We start from the raw sequence: 22,564 nt of genomic DNA, 5'->3' as shown, positions 1-22,564 counted from the left end.
ATTTTAATGAGCGAATGTGATTTGTCCTTCACCGGTGGTTCGATGCTTTTTACCTTTTGCTCACGCAAGTATATTCACCCTGGCGTGCAGTTTACCCATGGGAGCAAGGAGAGTGCTTATAAACAGGGCAGAATATTCAGGTCTTACATGGCTTGTTTCAAGTCTCTATCATCAGGACAAGGTCAGCGTAAACAACGTGCATGACACCTTGGAAGTAGTCCTCATAGACCCAGCATTTGTGTCGCCAACTAGTTATATATCTAATATTACCTTCATCGTCATATATCTAATATTACCTTTATGGCCATATAGCTAATATTACCTTTATGGTCAAATACCTAATATTACCTTTATCGTCAAATATCTAATATTACCTTCATGGTAATATATCTAATATTACCTTTATGGCCATGTATCTATTATTACCTACATGGGCATATATCTAATATTACCTTTATAGACATATATCTAATATTACCTTCATGGTGATACACCTAATATTACCTTAATAGTCATATATCTAATATTACCTTCATGGTCATATATCTAATATTACCTTTATGGCCATATATCTAATATTACCTTTATGGTCAAATATCTAATATTACCGTCATGGTCATATATCTAATATTACCTTTATGGCCATATATCTAATATTACCTTCATGGTCATATATCTAATATTACCTTCATGGTCATATATCTAATATTACCTTTATGGTCATATATCTAATATTACCTTTATGGCCATATATCTAATATTACCTTCAAGGTCATATATCTAATATTACCTTCATGGTCATATATCTAATATTACCTTTATGGTCATATATCTAATATTACCTTTATGGCCATATATCTAATATTACCTTCATGGTCATATATCTAATATTACCTTCATGGTCATATATCTAATATTACCTTTATGGTCATATATCTAATATTACCTTTATGATCAAACATCTAATATTACCGTCATGGGCATATACTAGTGTCTAATATTACCTTTATGGCTATATAGCTAATATTACCTTTATGGTCAAATATCTAATATTACCTTTATGGTCAAATATCTAATATTACCTTCAAGGTCATATATCTAATATTACCTTTATGGTCATATATATAATATTACCTTTATGGCCATATATCTAATATTACCTTCATTGTCAAATATCTATTATTACCTTCATTGGCGTATATCTAATATTACCTTTATGGCTATGTATCTAACATTACCTTCAAGGTCATATAGGGGCGGTGGGGTAGCCTAATGGTTAAAGCGTTGGCTCGTCACGCCGAAGACCCGGGTTCGAATCCCCACACAGTCAAGGTCATATATCTAATATTACTTTCAAGGTCATATATCTAATATTACCTTTATGGCCATATATCTAATATTACCTTTATGGTCATATATCTAATATTACCTTCATGGTCAAATATCTAATATTACCTTCATGGTCATATATCTAATATTACCTTTATGGCTATATATCTAATATTACCTTCAAGGTCCATACATCTAATATTACCTTCATGGTCATATATCTAATATTACCTTCCTGGTCATATATCTAATATTACCTTTATGGTCATATATCTAATATTACTTTCAAGGTCATATATCTAATATTACCTTTATGGCCATATATCTAATATTACCTTCATGGTCATATATCTAATATTACCTTTATGGTCAAATATCTAATATTACCTTCATGGTCATATATCTAATATTACCTTTATGGCTATATATCTAATATTACCTTCATGGTCATATATCTAATATTACCTTTATGGTCATATATCTAATATTACCTTTATGATCAAACATCTAATATTACCGTCATGGGCATATACTAGTATCTAATATTACCTTTATGGCTATATAGCTAATATTACCTTTATGGTCAAATATCTAATATTACCTTTATGGTCAAATATCTAATATTACCTTCAAGGTCATATATCTAATATTACCTTTATGGTCATATATATAATATTACCTTTATGGCCATATATCTAATATTACCTTCATTGTCAAATATCTATTATTACCTTCATTGGCGTATATCTAATATTACCTTTATGGCTATATATCTAACATTACCTTCAAGGTCAGTCAGTCAAGGTCATATATCTAATATTACTTTCAAGGTCATATATCTAATATTACCTTTATGGCCATATATCTAATATTACCTTTATGGTCATATATCTAATATTACCTTCATGGTCAAATATCTAATATTACCTTCATGGTCATATATCTAATATTACCTTTATGGCTATATATCTAATATTACCTTCAAGGTCATACATCTAATATTACCTTCATGGTCATATATCTAATATTACCTTCCTGGTCATATATCTAATATTACCTTTATGGTCATATATCTAATATTACTTTCAAGGTCATATATCTAATATTACCTTTATGGCCATATATCTAATATTACCTTCATGGTCATATATCTAATATTACCTTTATGGTCAAATATCTAATATTACCTTCATGGTCATATATCTAATATTACCTTTATGGCTATATATCTAATATTACCTTCAAGGTCATACATCTAATATTACCTTCATGGTCATATATCTAATATTACCTTCCTGGTCATATATCTAATATTACCTTTATGGTCAAATATCTAATATTACCTTTATGGTCATATATCTAATATTACCTTCATGGTCATATATCTAATATTACCTTCCTGGTCATATATCTAATATTACCTTTATGGTCAAATATCTAATATTACCTTTATGGTCATATATCTAATATTACCTTCATGGTCAAATATCTAATATTACCTTCATGGTCATATATCTAATATTACCTTTCATGGTCAAATATCTAATATTACCTTCATGGTCATATATCTAATATTACCTTTATAGCCATATATCTAATATTACCTTTATGGCCATATGGTCATATGGCCATATATCTGATATTACCTCCGTGGCAATGTACTTATTATTACCGTCTTGGTCATATATTCAATATACGTTCATGCCAATGTAATATTTCCGTCGTTTACATTGCAGCTACCAATCCAGTTTGCCTCTGTGAAATCGCTTACGCTGTGACCACTAAAACAGCACCTTCAGACCAATGCACGTAAGTTATAGTCCATAAACACGGGATGACGTATACATATTCATAAACACCATGTTTTGTCAGTATGAAACTGGTAAGTCTCTCTCTCGTCACGCCGAAGACCCGGGTTCGAATTCCCCAATGGGTACAATGTGTGAAGCCCATTTCTGGTGTTCCCCGCCGTGATGTTGTTGGAATAATGCTAAAAGCGGCGTAAAACCAAACTCAGTCAGTCAGTCATACATACATACATACATACATACATACATACATACATACATACATACATACATACATACATACATACATACATACATACATACATACATACATACATACATACATACATACATACATACATACATACATACATAGCTATCATTTTATGTTACTTACATGTATTTTGCAAAATATTTAATACCATATGTTACAAAACGATATGCACACATCCCCTACATTTTGCAATATGTGAATGAGATACATATATACTACTCACACTTTGCTAAAGACTACAGAAATTCACAACTTTACGTAAACGTAGATTTTATAATTTGAAATTGTATCCCTTTAAAACTGGATAAATGATAATATATATAGTAACCCCTCTTTAGGCAAACAACCACATTAATCTAACCTAAATGCACTTGATACATGAGTAACCATAAAACTGTTTTCATGGCATCAAACAACCATTTTGCAAATCATGGAACGAATTATTTACAAATAAACAACACATGTCAATAGCAGGTATGGGATCCACAAGATGCAATGACATACTGAAACCTAGGATCCATGCTTACAATAGGCTTAGGTATTTAAACCAAATTTGACCCCTCATAATAGTTCCAGTTGAATCCTTAGCAAAGTGTGAATAGTATATCTACATTATGTAGTCCAATGTGAGTGAGTTGGGCTTAACACCACTTTCAACAGTAGTCCAGTTATGCCATGGCATTTACGTACTTCATGTCTGAGGAAATCTCGAAGGCTAACTCGAAGGCTAACTCGAAGGCTTACCAGACCGCCTCCGTGGTGTAGTGGTTAGAGCGTCCGCCCGGAGAGCGGAAGGTCACGGGTTCGATCCCCGGCCGCGTCATACCAAAAGACGTTAAAATATGGTACATGTTGGTCCCTGCCTGGCGCTCGGCATTAATGGGTACAACAAGGACTGGTCGACTCGGAGTCAGTATAATGTGTCTGAGTGGGGTATTCATGCTTCACTGCGGCATGGTATCTCAGTGAACTAGCACTATAAAACCAATTTAAGTCTGGGCTAGTACAAGCAGCCCCACATACACATACACACGTCATGCACGTCGTCATATGAGCGAAATATTCTCCAGCGCGACGTTAAACCCAATTTCACCTCACCTCACCTCGAAGGCTAACCAACGAGCAGAGATATGACAGAGAACAGTAGTCAGGGCCAATCCATCGCCAAACCCTAAATCGAACCCTCGAAAATAGGTTTCTTACGTTCCCAAGGGGCGCACCTCTACACATTTAATTGCAACGCCTTGCCGTCTGTAACATCTTGTTAGGGGATGGATATATGAATAAAGAGCATGTACTCAAATTAGGTCAAGGGCATGTCAGTCGTAACATTTACCTACATAATATAGGATATGTAAATATAGGACATGTGTCTAGATGATACAAATAGGAGATACAAATAGATTCATGAACCTTCATGAATTTTGCACACCGAGTTCATGTACCTACTTAGTACCAATTTATGGGTAGAGTGAATATAACTCATTAACAAAGATACATACAGGTCAGGTGAATATAACTCATTAACACAGATACATAAAGGGCAGGTGATTGTATCACTTTAACACAGATACACACAGGTCGGGTGAATATAACACATTAACACAGATTCACACAGGTCAGGTGAATATAACTCATTAACACAGATACATACAGGTCAGGTGAGGGTATCAAATTAACACAGATACACACAGGTCGGGTAAATCCAATACATTAACACAGATTCACACAGGTCAGGTGAATATAAGTCATTAACACAGATTCACACAGGTCAGGTGAATATAACTTATTAACACAGATTCATACAGGTCAGGTGAATATAACTCATTAACACAGATTCATACAGGTCAGGTAAATATAACTCATTAACACAGATTCACACAGGTCAGGTGAATATAACACATTAACACAGATTCACACGGGTCAGGTGAATATAACTTATTAACACAGATTTACACAGGTCAGGTGAATATAACTTATTAACACAGATACATACAGGTCAGGTAAATATAGCTCATTAACACAGATTCACACAGGTCAGGTGAATATAACTTATTAACACAGATACATACAGGTCAGGTGAATATAACTTATAAACACAGATACATACAGGTCAGGTAAATATAACACATTAACACAGATTCACACAGGTCAGGTGAATATAACTTATTAACACAGATACATACAGGTCAAGTGAATATAACCTATTAACACAGATACATACAGGTCAGGTAAATATAACTCATTAACACAGATTCACACAGGTCAGGTTAATGTATCACCTTAACACAGACACACAGGTCAGGTGAATATATCGCTTTAACACAGATTCACACAGGTCAGGTGCATACGACACGTTAAAATAGACACATACCATTTCTTTCATTTACAGCGCTTTGAAAACCTTCATATCATGTTTGGCTGGTGAGACGGTCAGTGGTTGTGACGGTACCACAAAGCCATGGACGTTAGCTGCGGATGCTAGGACTGCTCTAAATAATCTTGGTACCACGACATGTCGTAAGTAGCAATCAATCATTTACTTTTTATGCACGTGTTGTGACAGCGGGACATGCATATCAATAACACCCGGTGTCTTCCCTGATTTTCAGTGATCCATTTTTGTAACTTTTACTTTTACTCAACTAATATGTTTAATATATAGAGAATATATGACCTCCAAAATCTTTCTTGGTATACATACAAGCAATATTTATTGAAACCTATTTTCATTGGATTCTCCTTCGTCACCTTTCTTTGCGTCACAATAAGAAATGTATTTTGGGAGTATGATCATTCTCGGTAAGCATTATGTGATTGGGAATAAAATGTGTTTCTTAGCAACCATGTTTACTATACAGAATGTAACACTGAACTTCACACACGTTTTGTTCCAGCTTTGACGACAACATGCTTATGCGAAATAGATTTAGCAACGACTACCATCGACGATGACACGAAAAAGTGCAAGTATGTAAGATTCGTAGCCACTGTGTATCCTAAAAGCAACGTCTTGATAAAGGCTTGTTTCAGAGTGATCACATTGATAAATCATCCTGTGATTTACATCATGGGTATCGATAAAGACACAAAAGGGATATGACGACATGCATCAACCATGCCAGTGATCCTAACGGCCTGTTTGTTAACTAACATGGGTCACTGAAGACAACGACAGATTGTTTGTTAACAAACATGGGTCACAGACCAGTGTCTTCACATGGTTAGATTATTTCACAGGTAGTACCAATGCTTGCTTGCCTCCGTGTGTAACCATACGTACAAATTTGGCTTGATATGATTCTCATACCATTAATCGCGTCACTGACAGCGCTCTGAAGACCAACTTGGACTGCATTATAAAGTCATCAACTACATCGTGTTCTGGGACAGATCGACACACGTATGCTGGTGCCATCAAGTCAGCTATGGACGGAACAACAGGCTGCCCAACCAGTTAGTCTTTACTTCTCATTGTCTGTCATTATCTCTCCTCGTGTCTGTTTAATGTATTACTAACGACCGAATTTTGTTTCAGTTTATCTCTTTCTCTCTTCGTCTCTGTTTAATGTATTACTAACGACTGAACTTTGTTTCATTATATCTCTTTCTCATTATCTCTCCTCGTGTCTGTTTAATGTATTACTCACGACTGAACTTTGTTTCGTTTTATCTCTCTCTCATTATCTCTCTTTGTCTCTGTTTAATGTATTACTAACGACTGAACTTTGTTTCATTTTATCTCTTTCTCATTATCTCTCCTCGTGTCTGTTTAATGTATTACTCACGACTGAACTTTGTTTCAGTTTATCTCTTTCTCATTATCTCTCCTCGTGTCTGTTTAATATATTACTCACGACTGAACTTTGTTTCATTTATCTCTTTCTCATTATCTCTGTTTGCCTGTTTTTCTCTTTACGTCACGGTTGGACGTGTCTCTTTATTTACCGACCCCCGTTTGTGTCCGGGTTTATTCATTCTTCTCAATTGAACCTTGTATGTGTTTCATTTTATCGATCACTGTTTCTCTTCACCAGTATTTTATCTATCTCTCACTATTTAACATTTTCTTTATTCTCTTCATTCCCTCACAGTAGTGTTGATACTCTATGACGGGACAAATACTACCCGGCGAGTTTATCAAATGTTTTCAGTTTCTCTGCCTCTATGTCTGTAGTCACTACTGTGTTCCTTGTTTCAGCATACGCCTCGGCAGGAATTTGTAAAGACTGCGTGATTCCATTCGCCACAACTGCGTCAACGTGCATGTAAGTTCTTTTGACGTGAATGTGCATCAACTCAATATGATTATATGGTTGGGTGTTGTTTTACGCCGCACTCAGTCAATATTCCAGCTGTATGGCAGCGGTCTGTAAATCATCGAGCCTGAACCAGACAATCCAGTGATCAACAGATTGAGCATCGATATATTGGGATCCGATTGGGATACGATGACGTGTCAACCAAGTCAGCGAACATTGGTTGCTCAAGACCAATTTTAATCCGAATCTTCCCCGGGTCGACTCAATATGACTATGGATGTGAATATCTATGTCTGCAACAGCTAAAAACGAGAATATATACTACAAACACAAAAGTATGGAAACACCCTAAAATTTTATAGGTATATATAAACTTTAACGTGGTGAGGTCATTTATACTCTAAGGTAAATGCAACCTTTTGTGTGTTTAATAGGCACTTTAAACGACTTGTTGGAACATGCAGTGAAGCAACTGATTCAGTATTTGTTGAGTTTGAGTGAAATGAAACATTGTCAAAAACAGCGAAAAACAGGGGTGCTGAAAGACACCAGAACTATGTTTGATTCAAACGCCCAAACACAACAGCCTAGTGCATGTGGGAAGACATACTTCCTATGCAGCTTGTGGCGACTGGGCACTGGCAGTTGTGAATCGGTTCCAAATGGCTTGGAGCACAACATATCGGTCATCTGTCCTTGATGCTTTTCTGGGTATTCCAGAGCGAGGTCAATCCTATACTCTACCAGTGGCCTGGAACCTGTCCCTTAGTCTGTGAATGACAGAGGGAGACACCTGAAGACGGCGAGAAACACTTCTTATGGATTCACCATCCTGTAACTATGCAATGGCCCTGTTCTGTCGTGGGCACTTAACGTGCACCGCGTGGCATGGTGACGAAGTCGTTTGGCATCAATACTGTCTGAAGCTTCTTTTAAAGGAAATGTTGCATGTAGAGTTCCCATCTCTATCCCAGACCATTGTGAGTGAGTGAGTTTGGTTTTCGCCGCTTTTGGCAGTACACCAGAAACGGGCTTCATTGTACGCATGTGGGGAATCGAACCCGGTTCCTCGGCGTGACGAGCGAACGCTTTAACCACTAGGCTACCCCATCGCCTCCCTCAGACCCGTGTGCTCAATGGATTTCCTCTTACGACTGCCAAAGCTGGGATATTGTGCTTTTGTGTTGTTTTCACCTTTATACCAAAACGCTTCCATTTTAACACCTTTTGGTCTTTCGTTTCACAGGACCTTAGATACTTACTACCACTGTTTGTACATGACGTCAGACACTACTGGTTGTGGTGGTTCTAAAAACATCAAAACACTCGCCGATGAGCAAGCCACACAAGACACAACTTTAACTTGTGGTAAGTTACTTTTCATGTATGTATGTATGTATGTATGTATGTATGTATGTATGTATGTATGTATGTATGTATGTATGTATGTATGTATGTATGTATGTATGTATGTATGTGTGTGTGTGTGTGTGTGTGTGTGTGTGTGTGTGTGTGTGTGTGTGCGTGCATGCGTGCATACGTATGTATACGTATGTATGTGATATGTGTGTCCATGCATGTGTGCATGCATGCGTGCATGCATGCGTGCGTGTGCGTGCGTTGGTGCATGCATGCGCGGACCTAAATATCATCGAAATAGAATTGGAAATAACATAACGCTAAAATAATGCGAACATATTCGAAGATGTTTAAAGAACATAATTCACCTAGGTTACATGTATTTCCTTTTCGCCTTGTCTCATTTGTAATGTTCTTGGGCCCATTCACATAATGTTCCGCCCAGTTTGCCAATACACCCAGTGGAATCAGTCTCTGGACACTCGAGACTGGATATTCCCCAGCCATGAGATGTTACACGTTTGGCATAAGTCATCTTTGTCATATCCACTTTGTTTTCAGTTTCACCTCGTCGTGATGTATGCGTCTGTCAGGTCGCCTTCTTGAAGTCCACAGCAGCACTATGCGAGTGAGTGTCCTTCAATGCGGACACTTTATTTCCAATTTAGTAGTACATGTATCTTTTCATGCACAAAGTGCGTACACAGAGTTCTGTATCAACAATATAAGATGTATTTCGTTTGATTAACATTTGTAATTTTGGTATCAATACAAGAGGCTGACGTAACCCTAAATGACTTTTAGACAAGTTAAGTGAACGTGAAAAGAATTTATTATGCCATGACCTTGTCGACCGTCCTTTCACATTAATCATTAACATATTGGTTGATCTAAATCAGTTATGCCATTTACATCATCGTATTTATTGAAAGGAAGAAATGGTTTGAAAGAAACTCTGCTTTAACGTTTCTACAGCGCCCTGCAGGTGCTAATGAACTGTCTGTGGGCTGGAACTGCAAATGCTTGTGATAACACTGTAAAGAGGGATGCGATAGCAACTCCAGCTGATGCTAAAATAGATGATACATGTAAAGGCAGTAAGTACAGCTTAAATATTACATGACTATCTACTTAAATATTACATGACTATCTACTTAAATATTACATGACTATCTACTTAAATATTACATGACTATCCTCTTAAATATACTGATCAGCAAAAGAAACGCAAGTCAAGAAATGAAAACAATTTAAAACAAAACAAGTATCAACTCCAAACTCATGCTGAAAAAGTATAATTTTCATGAATTCTGTGTTTTTTTGTTCGTCAGTATATTAAATATAACACGACGACCTACTTGGATATGGGCTGACTGTCCACATTAATATTACACAAATGTCTAACTTTTAGTGGTACGTGTTGAAACAACATGAATGAGCGAGTTTAGTTTTACGCCGCACTCAGCAATATTCCAGCAAGATGGGATCGGTTTTATATAATCAAGTCTGGACCAGACAATCCAGTGATCAACAGCATGAGCATCGATCTACGCAAATGGCATACGATGATGTGAGTCAACCAAGTCAGCGTTCCTGACCACCTGATCCTGTTAGTCGCCTCTTTCGACAAACATGGTTGGTGACGGCCAATTCTAACCTGGACCTTCACGGGTTGAAACAACATGAAGGGAACAAACAGACAGTAATACTGAAGTAGATGTGACGTTTTAAACATACTTCGTTTTATCTGACTGCTTGATGATATATGTATTTGAACTATTTTTCAGCATTGAGCGAAGTTTGTAAGTGTCAAATTACCTACGCCAAAGCAGACACGGGTGCTGGTCATTGCGCGTATGTATGGCTTTATCAGTTGGTCAGCGTGTTCAAAGATTTTAAGATCTGATTCAACTGTATGTCGATGATCGAAAAAAATGAGTAATTAAGTTATATAAAAATATAATCATGAATGATCTAAATTGCAATGCTCAGTTGTCGTCTCTAATATATTTGCGGATTTGATGCCTGTGATAAGGCTCTCATCTTTTATGTCACTTGTGATTTCAGCGCCTTAATTGCACAGTTTGCATGTCTTGAGGGCAAAACTGGGACTGGTTGTGAAACCAGCAGAACGCTGAAACTGGTGGCAGAAGGGGGGAACACAAAGTTTGGGACCGATTCTTGCAGTAAGTTATATTCATATATGTCTATTGTATTGTCTGGTCTACTGATCGATAACTGTGAAGCGTGGTTACATACCCATTTATACCTCAATGACAACTAGACAAATGCACAAAACGCACAGTATTGATGGGCAAAATGACCTTACTATCATATTTAATGGTGGAGTTTGTCAGAAGGCATTGCTGCATTAGTACAAAGAGAATAACTAGAGAACACACTTCTTTTACGGTATAACAATATCAATGAAGCTCAACAAACGTTGTATCTTGGATATTTCACTTATTTGGTAAGTTTCAATTTGAAGTCAAGTTTCAGATGAAGTTCAGATTCCACTCATTTATGTTTTTACAAGAAAATTATGGTTTGCTAAATCAATTATTTCTAGTGTATTTTGTAAATTTTTGTACCATAGTAGTATATATAGAGGATACTGAACGACCTTCCGTGTAATACCCTTTATATTAAACGATTTAATGATTTGGTATCAAACGAGTGAAAGTTTGACACCAAATCTTTCACGAGTTTAATAAAAATGGTATTTCACGGAAGCGAGTTTAGTATTCTGTTTATTACTCTCGAACATTAATTGATAGAAACTGCACACAGTGTGAACTGTAACCGCTATGACGTCATAGGTCTAGCAGTATTACACTAGTGTAATATTACCTTAAAAATATTACACTGCAGTATCTTCCATGGGCGAGTAATAAATCATATTCTGAATGATTTAGGAGAATATTTTAACATTGTATATAAAACACTTCATTTTCAGCAACAACGGATACATGCTCATGTCAAAAGGCTTATTTGATTGCGGATGTCAGCGGGGCAAACAAATGCACGTAAGTGTGGATTTCTTCACCTGTATTATATTTACACGTGTTGGTGATGCGTTAATGCAATAATGTACCCCTAACAGCAAATTAGATATATTTAACAAACAATTCAGAAATACATGGTTGAGAAATAAGTGCATTCCTGTGGCGAAATACAAGCCAAATTCTTCATTGCCCCAAGGGTATTTAAGCATGTTTACATGCAAACTGTACACCTGTGTGTATTTTCATCTTTCAATACTGTTTGTTAATCTGCGTGTTCACTGTAGTAGGTTTATGTTATCAGGGAGACGGAGAAGAAGATAGCCTGTTTGTATGCAACAACATCTGCTAGTTGTAATGCCGCCGTCCCAAGAACAACTATCATGACCAACACAGACAACACTTGCAGTAAGATATCGTGTTTCTTTAATTACTCTATTTTAAAATGTCCTCCCCCTTCACCTATACTTGTAGTAGATATCTTGACGATGATCATTCATTCTGGAGAATGTACACATGTTTCTTTACATGTACTTAATCCTTGTGACAAAACTCACGAACGTTCATCGAACAAGTCCGTTGCGTGGTACCCTTAATGGGAACACTGACACTTTGTACTCATTAGTTATTCATGATTGAAATGTGGAAGAGCTACAGTATCTGCCTCACCTGACAGGTAAAACAGAGACCTGTGCCTGCCAGAGAGCATACGGTGTTGACACAGGCGGCGACGAATGCGCGTAAGAGTTGTTTTCTTATCCTATATTATTTTTTCATCGTAGCTTAAATACATGTTTTTTTCAACAGAAAATAGTTGTTACTTCTCACAACTTGGAGAGCAGTTTTACTTTTCATATGTATCATATATATTTTCTCTGAAGTTTTGATATCATACAATAAATCCTTTTTCGTACAACCTGCAAGGCAAATGCATTGCAAATATGATATTCGTACCTTCTGTCACAGAAAATGAGAGCTAATCCTGCCAAACCGCAGACAGTCAAACAAACATTAACAAACATTTATCCGTCACTGAAATTGTCGGATAAAGATCTTTATTGTAATGAGGGATTAGCCAATATGTCTGTTTGCCATGCCACTTACACGACATACTTTGTACATATGTTTGAATGATACCAGTGCTCAAAAAGGCGTGGTGACATGTCTGAGGACGACAACTGACACGGGATGTACAGGAGAGGCTGCCTTCACAAAGACCAGAAGTCAACTCGGCGGTGCTCTAGAGACGTTCCTTCAATCAGCCACATGTAGTAAGTAGCTGTTGCAACTAAACATTAGTCCCAATCAAATTAATATATTTACTGGATGCAAGTACAAAGTATTGAAGGTTCAGTCTTGGTAGAGTTTACAATAAACAATAAGGACCACATGTTAATTAGAATATTCCCCATGAACACATTTGAGTTCCAAGAACAAAGACATTATGAGAGTGTGTGGCTAGATAATTACAATCCTCGTTAGTTTTGTAAAGAGGTTCATGTGAGGCACGTTTCAGATGTTTACCTCCTTCGGGGAATCTAATGAATACGGTTTCAGTAAAGAACTTAATGGCTTCGGTTAATGTCCTTCTGACATGACTAGATAGAGCTTCAAGAAACTTCTGTTTCTGAAAACCAAAATTCCCACTGACACCTTTTTACAGAAAGTGCATCCATACCCCAATGTGTACACTGCCTGTTCGTGTGGTGGGAATTGGTGTTTATGCCATGAATGAATGGTTTGTCTAGATCAGATTTGTAGACTAGATTCGTCTGACCTGACAGTCACCTGACGAAGGGGCAAGGAAAAGCCCAGAGACGTTGTGTATTCAATAGGGAAGAAGTTGACATCTATAATATTAAACATTGTATTATACATGAATACCAACTCTATATGCTATACGTCGTTATTGATATACTTTCTTATCATTCGTCAATTTTCAGCTGCTGCGGGTTTGACCGACACTTGTCAGTGCCAGATTGACTACGCCAAGGCTATAGTGGATCCTGCAGCAAGCAAATGCACGTAAGTTCCTTAATTGGATGAAGTAAAGTGGTTGGAAGGATACACCATTAAAGTCGGTCAAGACGTTCATAGCACTCAAGCTGTCACCATTTACTTTTCATGTAATATGCTATTGTTGCATACTCCATACGGAAATGAATACATTAAAATACATTAATTGATTGATACTACTACAGCATTGTTAAGTTGAAACATTACTGACTTCAGCACTCTATGTCATGGTTAAGTGCCAATATTATGATGATTTGGGAGTTGTATTTTTATTCTTTTCACGAGGAAAAGGGTATATTTTGACTATTTATAGTGTTGTGAACTCCAAAACCGTTGAATACTTTTTATGAATACTTGCTTTACAGATCAGCTTTCAATATGTCTACGTTTGATGTGACGCACGTGTGCTTAACACCTCAACAGTACTTGCCATGCTCTTATTTGGCAGTGACTAAACATTCTTAATTCATTTTGTGTCACCTGTTGTGTTCATAGAGCTCTGAAGGCCCTCATTGTGTGTTTGGCTGATAAGACAGACTTGGCTTGTGATGGAGCGACGTTGCCATCGGCGTTGGCTGTTGCTGCACACAACGACATAAAGCTCGACTCTTCTTGTGGTAAGCGGGTCAACATGATTACATTCGTTACACTGACATTTCAGGTATTGAAATTGAATGGTAACCATTAAAGAGTTAACTGCAAAATGCCCCACAGTTAACTTCAAAACAAGGGACTGTCGGTTGTCATCAACATTTATTCAGAACATAGTTCACAAATAAAATCAACATTATACATGCCATTACAATATTGAACTTTTATGGGAGAGTAAATAATAATCCACATGATTTTCCAGACAATTAGGTGCCATCATATTTATTCGATTGCTTTGTTTGTTTGTTTGTCGTTTAACGGCGCACTCAGCAATATTCCAGCTATATGGTGGCTGTGTGTAAATAATCGAGTCTGGACCAGACAATCCAGTGATCAACAGCATAAGCATTGATATGCGCAATTGGGATACGATGACATATGTCAACCAAGCCATCGAGTCTGACCACCTGATCCCGTTAGCAGCCATTTATGATAGAGGTGGGTTGCTGAAGACCAATTCTGACCCGGTGTATTTGATTGCAGTGGTGACATCAACATGCGAATGCGAGATAACCTATGCCAAGACAGACGTTTCGACCAATAAATGCGAGTAAGTAAATAAACATGTTCATATATTTTCCACTACTTTTAATGTTCCATTTACTCTTGATCATACCGAAACAATTACATAATAAAAGAATTCTAAAATCAAACTTACTACAGGCGACAAAGATTTTTTTCATTTGTTTTTTTTCGACTGCGCATGTATGTGAAAGCCAAAAATGATCCCAATAACCACACTCACAAGTTGGTAATGGGACACTAATTACCAATTTTGTCTTTGACTGCCAGCGCTCAGCGTACAAAGATGGAGTGTCTGTACAACTCTGAAACTCTCGGCTGTGATGGAACGTCTACAAGGAATACTTTGGTTGATGCCTTCAAAGCTGACTTGGTGTCAGGAGCTTGTGCTGCTTCCAGTAGGTTGACGTGTGTGCTCCGGTGGAGATGAAACATCTAAAAGAAACAGGCAAAATTATATGTTTAAGAGAAATGTTATATTGGAGACTAAGCATTTCCCTAAATCATGAAGCATTTCCCTAAATCATGAAGCATTTCCCTAAATCATGAAGCATTTCATGATTTGTCCAAAATGGTATAGAATTCTGAAGAATTTAATTTAGGCATTGATATGGATTATAATGAACCTTGCTTAAAGTCCCGAAAATTAAGAATGATGCACATTTCCTGAATGTATGCATTATCCCAAGAAAACATGTTTTCCACAATGTATGGATGAACATTTGAGATATACTCGATCAAGTCATAAGTGTGTTTCCATAGAGTCTGTGATTTTGATGATAGTCTATTTCTCCCTAGCGTCCGATGTCTGCAAAACCTGTATGATCAATTATGCAGCAGTTGATCCCGCGGGTGCTAAATGCAAGTACGTAAAACACAAAAGAAAAAGAAAACATGGTCAACACACTAGAAGTACATTTAGTTTTCAGCATAAAATGAAACGGTCATTGCGCTAGTAGTTTCAGAAACGGTTTGAGTGAAATTTAATGTTATTATGTCATGATTGTAAGTTATTGTGAAATCCTCTGATTGGTGATGGCGCAAGTTTGTTGATGATCAGTGGAGGAATAGCCCAACTCCTCTGTTCAGGATGTAAAATTTCAAAACATATTCCTAAGTGTTCACAATTTCGATTTGGAGCATTTAATTAATGTTACATTTAATAATATTAATGTATCTTGCGACAAACACATGTGATAAAAGTTTTTAAAAGAAGAGATATCGTTCGCATTGCATGTTGGAATTTTACCAAAATGGTGTTACGATTGCAACTTATGGGCACAGCCTTCGGCAGGGGAGTAATATACAAACATATGTCCCCATCTGTGTGTTCAGATCAAATCTCGGTAGCACTTAACAGATGTTGAATCTACAATTAACTATGTGTCATGTATTATATATATTTTATGGTGTACACAATAGTGCCTTGAAGACATTCCTGGGATGTTTGGACACGAAGACTGCATCTTTAACAAGTTGTGACGGTTCTCAAACCATAATTCAGCTTGCTACAGCTGCAGACCAAGCAATTACGAACACCGCATCCTGCGGTAAGTCGGATCTAGTTTTCATGCTATTTTCGTGAACAATACATCCTACCCGAAGAAGCTATTCTTTCCATGTACTAAAGGTCTGGTGATTTATTTTCTCTTAAAGATGCTATGGACACATGCAGCTGTACAGTCGTCTACTTGAAAACTGCCAGGGCTGGTGATACCGCAGAATGCAAGTATGTGAAACAGTCAATCCTTAACCGCTGATTAAACAGGCTAGACTGTCTCTATAAAGGTCTCCCGACTTCGATGATCGCTAACTTACATGTTCTTGTGCGAATGGTGGTGAAACCGGTAGGACAGGGCATCCTTACACTTTTTCGTCAACACATGACTTTCAGTGGTCCATTCATAAGATTTTCTGAGAACTACTGTGCGCTTTACATCAACTGGAACGGGTAAATAGTATTAACTAGAGAAAACACCGTGACCACATCATATTTACGACACTACACCACACCACACCACAATGTATATTTGTTTATCCAGCCGGTTTGCATTTTGATAGTGTTTGAAATATATAAAGGAAAACTAAGTTCTATGGTACTAACAACGGTGTTAGTACCTACACCGAAACGCCGCAATCATTGCAACAAAGAAGTTGACTATCCATAGAAAATGGTTTTCATTCATCTTCACAATTTTTAAAATGCCTGTCAAAGAAGTTTGAAATGTATGTTTTAAGATTAAGCAGATGAATATTATATGTGTCCATCGTATTGTCAGTGCTTTAAAGACCAAGATGGACTGCATTGTAAAGGCAACAGCTAATGCATGTGATGGAACTGGCCGCCACACCTACGCGGGTACAGTTGAGACGGCCATGGACGCCGTGACAGGTTGCCCAGCCAGTAAGTTGTAAATCGACCTCAAGAAGTCTTAGCTATTTTAATCCAAACCAAAATTGAATTACTTTCTCTCTGTGCAAGTTCTATGGTATAACCATGTACTTATATGTGTTAAACATCTCTTTGCAGCGTATCCTGTTGGGTCTATTTGCAAAGATTGTGAGATTCCCATGGCAAAAGCATCTCCAACCTGCACGTAGGTCTTCATATACATTTTATTTTAAGTGACAATGCCTTAAGTTCTCTTACTCTGGCCCACCGTCTCCAAATTACAATATTTTGGAAAATAAACAATTGACAAAACCACAGTTTCTCTTTATCTTCCTATTAGCTCTCTTGTGTACATGCATAAATTTATTCCTTTCTCAGAAAGGAAAGTCAGCTACGTCAGCTACGTGCACGGCTGTCACAGCTGGTATATTGTGCTTTCTGAGATTTAAATAATTCTTTATTCTCTGCCTTAAACGAAATTGCTACTACTCTTATGACAGATTTAGTCTACTAGCACGCTCTTGCCTTCCCTGTCTTAGGATTTTGGAGACTTACTACCACTGTTTGTACACAACGACCGGCACCACCAGCTGTGATGGTTCCAAAAACATTAAAACACTCGTTGATGATCAAGCCTCGCAAGACACCTCTTTATCATGTGGTAAGTTGTACAGGTCTTCGGATCATTAAAGATAATAGAGGACAGATTCAGGCAATACTGCTTTGACGAGACCTGAAACATATTTCCATATTAGGAATGGTGGATCCAAGGATTTTCAAAGGTCCCGGATTTTCAACTTTATGGGTACATAAGGGCTAGATGGTCAGTTTGTGACCATATGCATGAACTAAATCTTTAGTAAGTAGGCGGTTTGAAATTTATATAATAGTTTATGATTTCTATACTATTTTTCTTTAAATTGATCTCAAGAACTAAAACTGAGTTGTTAACTGAATGAAATTACAGTGTTCCTTATAGAATGTTTTATATATGCCTTTAATGTATTTTTGTAGGGGGATTTGAAGGGGGGGGGGGTGCTAATGGGGAAGGGTGGTTACAGGGATTGCTGAAATGTATTCTTTGGTTTCATAGAATTGACCCTGGAAAAGACTTCTGGGTGTTTGTGCCAATATTCCCGAAATTCATTCTTTGATAAAGACATGTTAAGGTTTTACGATGTTCCTGAAATGCATTCTTTGATGTTATGTGGAGTTATATACCTTAAAAACATCCTTTGAATTTCTAGATATATACCTGAAATAGCTTTTTAGGATTTAAGTGGAAATGTTTCTGGAAAGACCTCTTTGGATTTAATATTATCACTTATTTTCTAATGACATTTGTGATTGTAATTTTAGCTACTCAAGAAATATATCGTTGAGTTTTATGTTTGCAACTTGATAAGATATATCGTTCAGTTGTAAATACATAATTTCGGTAGGAATCGTAATTTCATGAATGCTTGTTTTCATATTTTCAGGGATTTGTTCATCGATCATGTCCATATCATGTCCACCCTATTTTGAAATTTGTTTGGATGGGTACTCAATTATTCTCTGCTTATTATTAAAAGATGTTACCTTAGTCAATTGCACTTCGACATTGTTTTCAGTTTCAGCTCCTCGTCGTGATGTATGTGCCTGTCAGGTCGCCTTCTTGAAGTCCACAGCACCACTATGCGAGTGAGTGTCTTCCACAGCTGACATTAGACTAAAAATTTATTGTACAAGTTAGAAGCACATATCTCATTGTCGTGCACAAAGTATGTAAACAGATTTCTGTATCAATATAACATGTATTGCATTTAATTAATCTTTGTAATTTCCTATATATACAAGGGACTGACAGAACCCAAAACAAGTTTTTGATTTTTTAACTGAAGGTGAAAGAATGTACTATGCCATTACCTTGTCGTCCATCCTTTCTCATCGATAGTAAATATATTGCTATACTACACATCAAAAGTTTAGACTCACTTAAAGCACTCACTATATGTTATGAATATATATTTGGCTACATCGAAGATGAATTTCTCCACTAACTTGGGGGAACCAACCGCAAACCTTATGCAGATGAATTGCACGAGGATCATGCATCAAACTGCTGAAAAGCCTGTGCAAATATCATGCATATGAACAGCTGCGGTTTGGTGTAAAGTTTTGTAAAGAATTGGCCAATTTTGAGTGAGTTTCATTACTTACTGAACTCGTGACAATATTCTTTTCAACTTTGTTTTACAATACGTCAGTTCATGTGTAAACAGTACCTTAAAAGAGTATGGACTATTTTGCAAAATCTAGTTTTGAACAGTTACCTGAAGTAAGTGGCTACATTTACACTAGTGAGTCTGAACTTTTGATGGGTAGTATAATTTAACGTTTCTACAGCGCCCTAAAGGTGCTGATGAACTGTCTGTGGGCTGGAACTGCCAATGCTTGTGATAACACTGTAAAGAGAGACGCGATGGCAATAGCAGCTGATGGTAAAATAGATGGTACCTGCAGAGGCAGTGAGTACAGCTTACATATTACATGACTATCTACTTAAATATTACATGACTATCTACTTACATGTTACATGACTATCTACTTAAATATTACATGACTTATCACATGACTATCTACTTAAATATTACATGACTATCTACTTAAATATTACATGACTATCTACTTAAATATCACATGACTATCTACTTAAATATCACATGACTATGACTATCTACTTAAATATCTACATATGACTATCTACTTAAATATTACATGACTATCTACTTAAATATTACATGACTATCTACTTAAATATTACATGACTATCTACTTAAATATTACATGACTATCTACTTAAATATTACATGACTATCTACTTAAATATCACATGACTATCTACTTAAATATACATGACTATCTACTTAAATATCAGATGACTATCTACTTAAATATTACATGACTATCTACTTACATATTGCGTGACTATCTACTTACATATTACATGACTATCTACTTAAATATTACATGACTGTCTACTAGTCAGTAATGTTGAAGTTGATGTGACTACTCAAATATCCTTTGTTTTATCGGACAGCTTATATGTATTTGAACTATTTTTCAGCATTGAGCGAAGTTTGTAAGTGTCAAATTACCTACGCCAAAGCAGACACGGGTGATGGTCATTGCGCGTATGTATGGCTTTATCAGTTGGTCAGCGTGTTCAAAGATTTTAAGATATGATTCAACTGTATGTCGATGATCGAAAAAAATGAGTAATTAAGTTATATAAAAATATAATCATGAATGATCTAAATTGCAATGCTCAGTTGTCGTCTCTAATATATTTGCGGATTTGATGCCTGTGATAAGGCTCTCATCCTATATGTCACTTGTGATTTCAGCGCCTTAATTGCACAGTTTGCATGTCTTGAGGGCAAAACTGGGACTGGTTGTGAAACCAGCAGAACGCTGAAACTGGTGGCAGAAGGGGGGAACACAAAGTTTGGGACCGATTCTTGCAGTAAGTTATATTCATATATGTCTATTGTAATGTCTGGTCTACTGGTCGATAACTGTGAAACGTGGTTACATACCCATTTATACCTCAATGACAACTAGACAAATGCACAAAACGCACAGCATTGATGGGCAAAATGACCTTACTGTCATATTTAATGGTCGAGTTTGTCAGAATGCATTGCTGCATTAGTACAAAGAGAATAACTAGAGAACACACTTCTTTTACGGTATAATAATATCAATGAAGCTCAACAAACGTTGTATCTTGGATATTTCACTTATTTGGTAAGTTTCAATTTGAAGTCAAGTTTCAGATGAAGTTCAGATTCCACTTATTTAAGTTTTACGACATAATTAAATTACAAGAAAATTATGGTTTGCTAAATCAATTATTTCTAGTGTATTTTGTAAATTTTGTACCATAGTAGTATATATATATGGGATACTGAACGACCTTCCGTGTAATACCCTTTATATTAAACGACTTAATGATTTGGTATCAAACGAGTGAAAGTTTGACACCAAATCTTTCACGAGTTTAATAAAATGGTATTTCACGGAAGCGAGTTTAGTATTCTGTTTATTACTCTCGAACATTAATTGATAGAAACTGCACACAGTGTGAACTGTAACCGCTATGACGTCATAGGTCTAGCAGTATTATACTAGTGTAATATTACCATAAAAATATTACACTGCAGTATCTTCCATGGGCTAGTAATAAATCATATTCTGAATGATTTAGGAGAATATTTTAACATTGTATATAAAACACTTCATTTTCAGCAACAACGGATACATGCTCATGTCAAAAGGCTTATTTGATTGCGGATGTCAGCGGGGCAAACAAATGCACGTACGTGTGGATTTCTTCACCTGTATTATATTACACGTGTTGGTGATGCGTTAATGCAATAATGTACCCCTAACAGCAAATTAGATATATTTAACAAACAATTCAGAAATACATGGTTGAGAAATAAGTGGATTCCTGTGGCGAAATACAAGCCAAATTCTTCATTGCCCCAAGGGTATTTAAGCATGTTTACATGCAAACTGTACACCTGTGTGTATTTTCATCTTTCAATACTGTTTGTTAATCTGCGTGTTCACTGTAGTAAGTTTATGTTATCAGGGAGACGGAGAAGAAGATAGCCTGTTTGTATGCAACAACATCTGCTAGTTGTGATGCCGCCGTCCCAAGAACAACTATCATGACCAACACAGACAACACTTGCAGTAAGATATCGTGTTTTCTTTCTGTATTAAAATGTCCTTCGTCCTGACCTGTACTTGTATGCATCTTCATGATGATCTTTCATTCAGGAGAATGTACACATATGTCTTTACATGTACGTAATACTTGTGACATAACAAAACTCACGAACAGATAAGGAACAAACTTTTTCTGTATTCGGAAGATGCGACGTTTCGATATAGATTCTTGTATCATTATCAAGCAA

At 36.5% G+C, this 22,564-nt stretch overlaps 1 protein-coding gene across 3 annotated transcripts in view; it reads left to right on the top strand.

The window, feature by feature from the left end:
* LOC124256177 (mucin-19-like) overlaps positions 1–22,564 on the top strand; it is a 71,381-nt gene that overhangs the window by 48,028 nt on the left and 789 nt on the right. For all 3 annotated transcript variants that reach the window (XM_046690138.1, XM_046690139.1, XM_046690136.1), the window contains 30 exons: positions 3,066–3,138; positions 5,783–5,910; positions 6,288–6,360; positions 6,722–6,846; positions 7,592–7,658; positions 8,899–9,020; positions 9,573–9,639; positions 9,987–10,108; positions 10,799–10,865; positions 11,079–11,197; positions 11,968–12,037; positions 12,318–12,421; positions 12,690–12,753; positions 13,154–13,284; positions 13,960–14,038; positions 14,525–14,646; positions 15,164–15,230; positions 15,473–15,600; positions 16,001–16,067; positions 16,625–16,752; positions 16,859–16,931; positions 17,482–17,606; positions 17,733–17,799; positions 18,134–18,255; positions 19,208–19,277; positions 19,983–20,104; positions 20,704–20,770; positions 20,984–21,102; positions 21,888–21,957; positions 22,237–22,340. In XM_046690138.1, the coding sequence (XP_046546094.1) occupies positions 3,066–3,138; positions 5,783–5,910; positions 6,288–6,360; positions 6,722–6,846; positions 7,592–7,658; positions 8,899–9,020; positions 9,573–9,639; positions 9,987–10,108; positions 10,799–10,865; positions 11,079–11,197; positions 11,968–12,037; positions 12,318–12,421; positions 12,690–12,753; positions 13,154–13,284; positions 13,960–14,038; positions 14,525–14,646; positions 15,164–15,230; positions 15,473–15,600; positions 16,001–16,067; positions 16,625–16,752; positions 16,859–16,931; positions 17,482–17,606; positions 17,733–17,799; positions 18,134–18,255; positions 19,208–19,277; positions 19,983–20,104; positions 20,704–20,770; positions 20,984–21,102; positions 21,888–21,957; positions 22,237–22,340 (2,862 nt within the window). The remainder of the gene's footprint in view (positions 1–3,065; positions 3,139–5,782; positions 5,911–6,287; positions 6,361–6,721; positions 6,847–7,591; positions 7,659–8,898; positions 9,021–9,572; positions 9,640–9,986; positions 10,109–10,798; positions 10,866–11,078; positions 11,198–11,967; positions 12,038–12,317; positions 12,422–12,689; positions 12,754–13,153; positions 13,285–13,959; positions 14,039–14,524; positions 14,647–15,163; positions 15,231–15,472; positions 15,601–16,000; positions 16,068–16,624; positions 16,753–16,858; positions 16,932–17,481; positions 17,607–17,732; positions 17,800–18,133; positions 18,256–19,207; positions 19,278–19,982; positions 20,105–20,703; positions 20,771–20,983; positions 21,103–21,887; positions 21,958–22,236; positions 22,341–22,564) is intronic.

The sequence above is a fragment of the Haliotis rubra genome, unplaced genomic scaffold (assembly GCF_003918875.1).
Source record: "Haliotis rubra isolate DU_JTF1 unplaced genomic scaffold, ASM391887v1 Scf62, whole genome shotgun sequence".
Classification (NCBI taxonomy): Eukaryota; Metazoa; Mollusca; class Gastropoda; order Lepetellida; family Haliotidae; genus Haliotis; species Haliotis rubra.
This window is presented reverse-complemented; position numbering and strand designations above follow the sequence as displayed.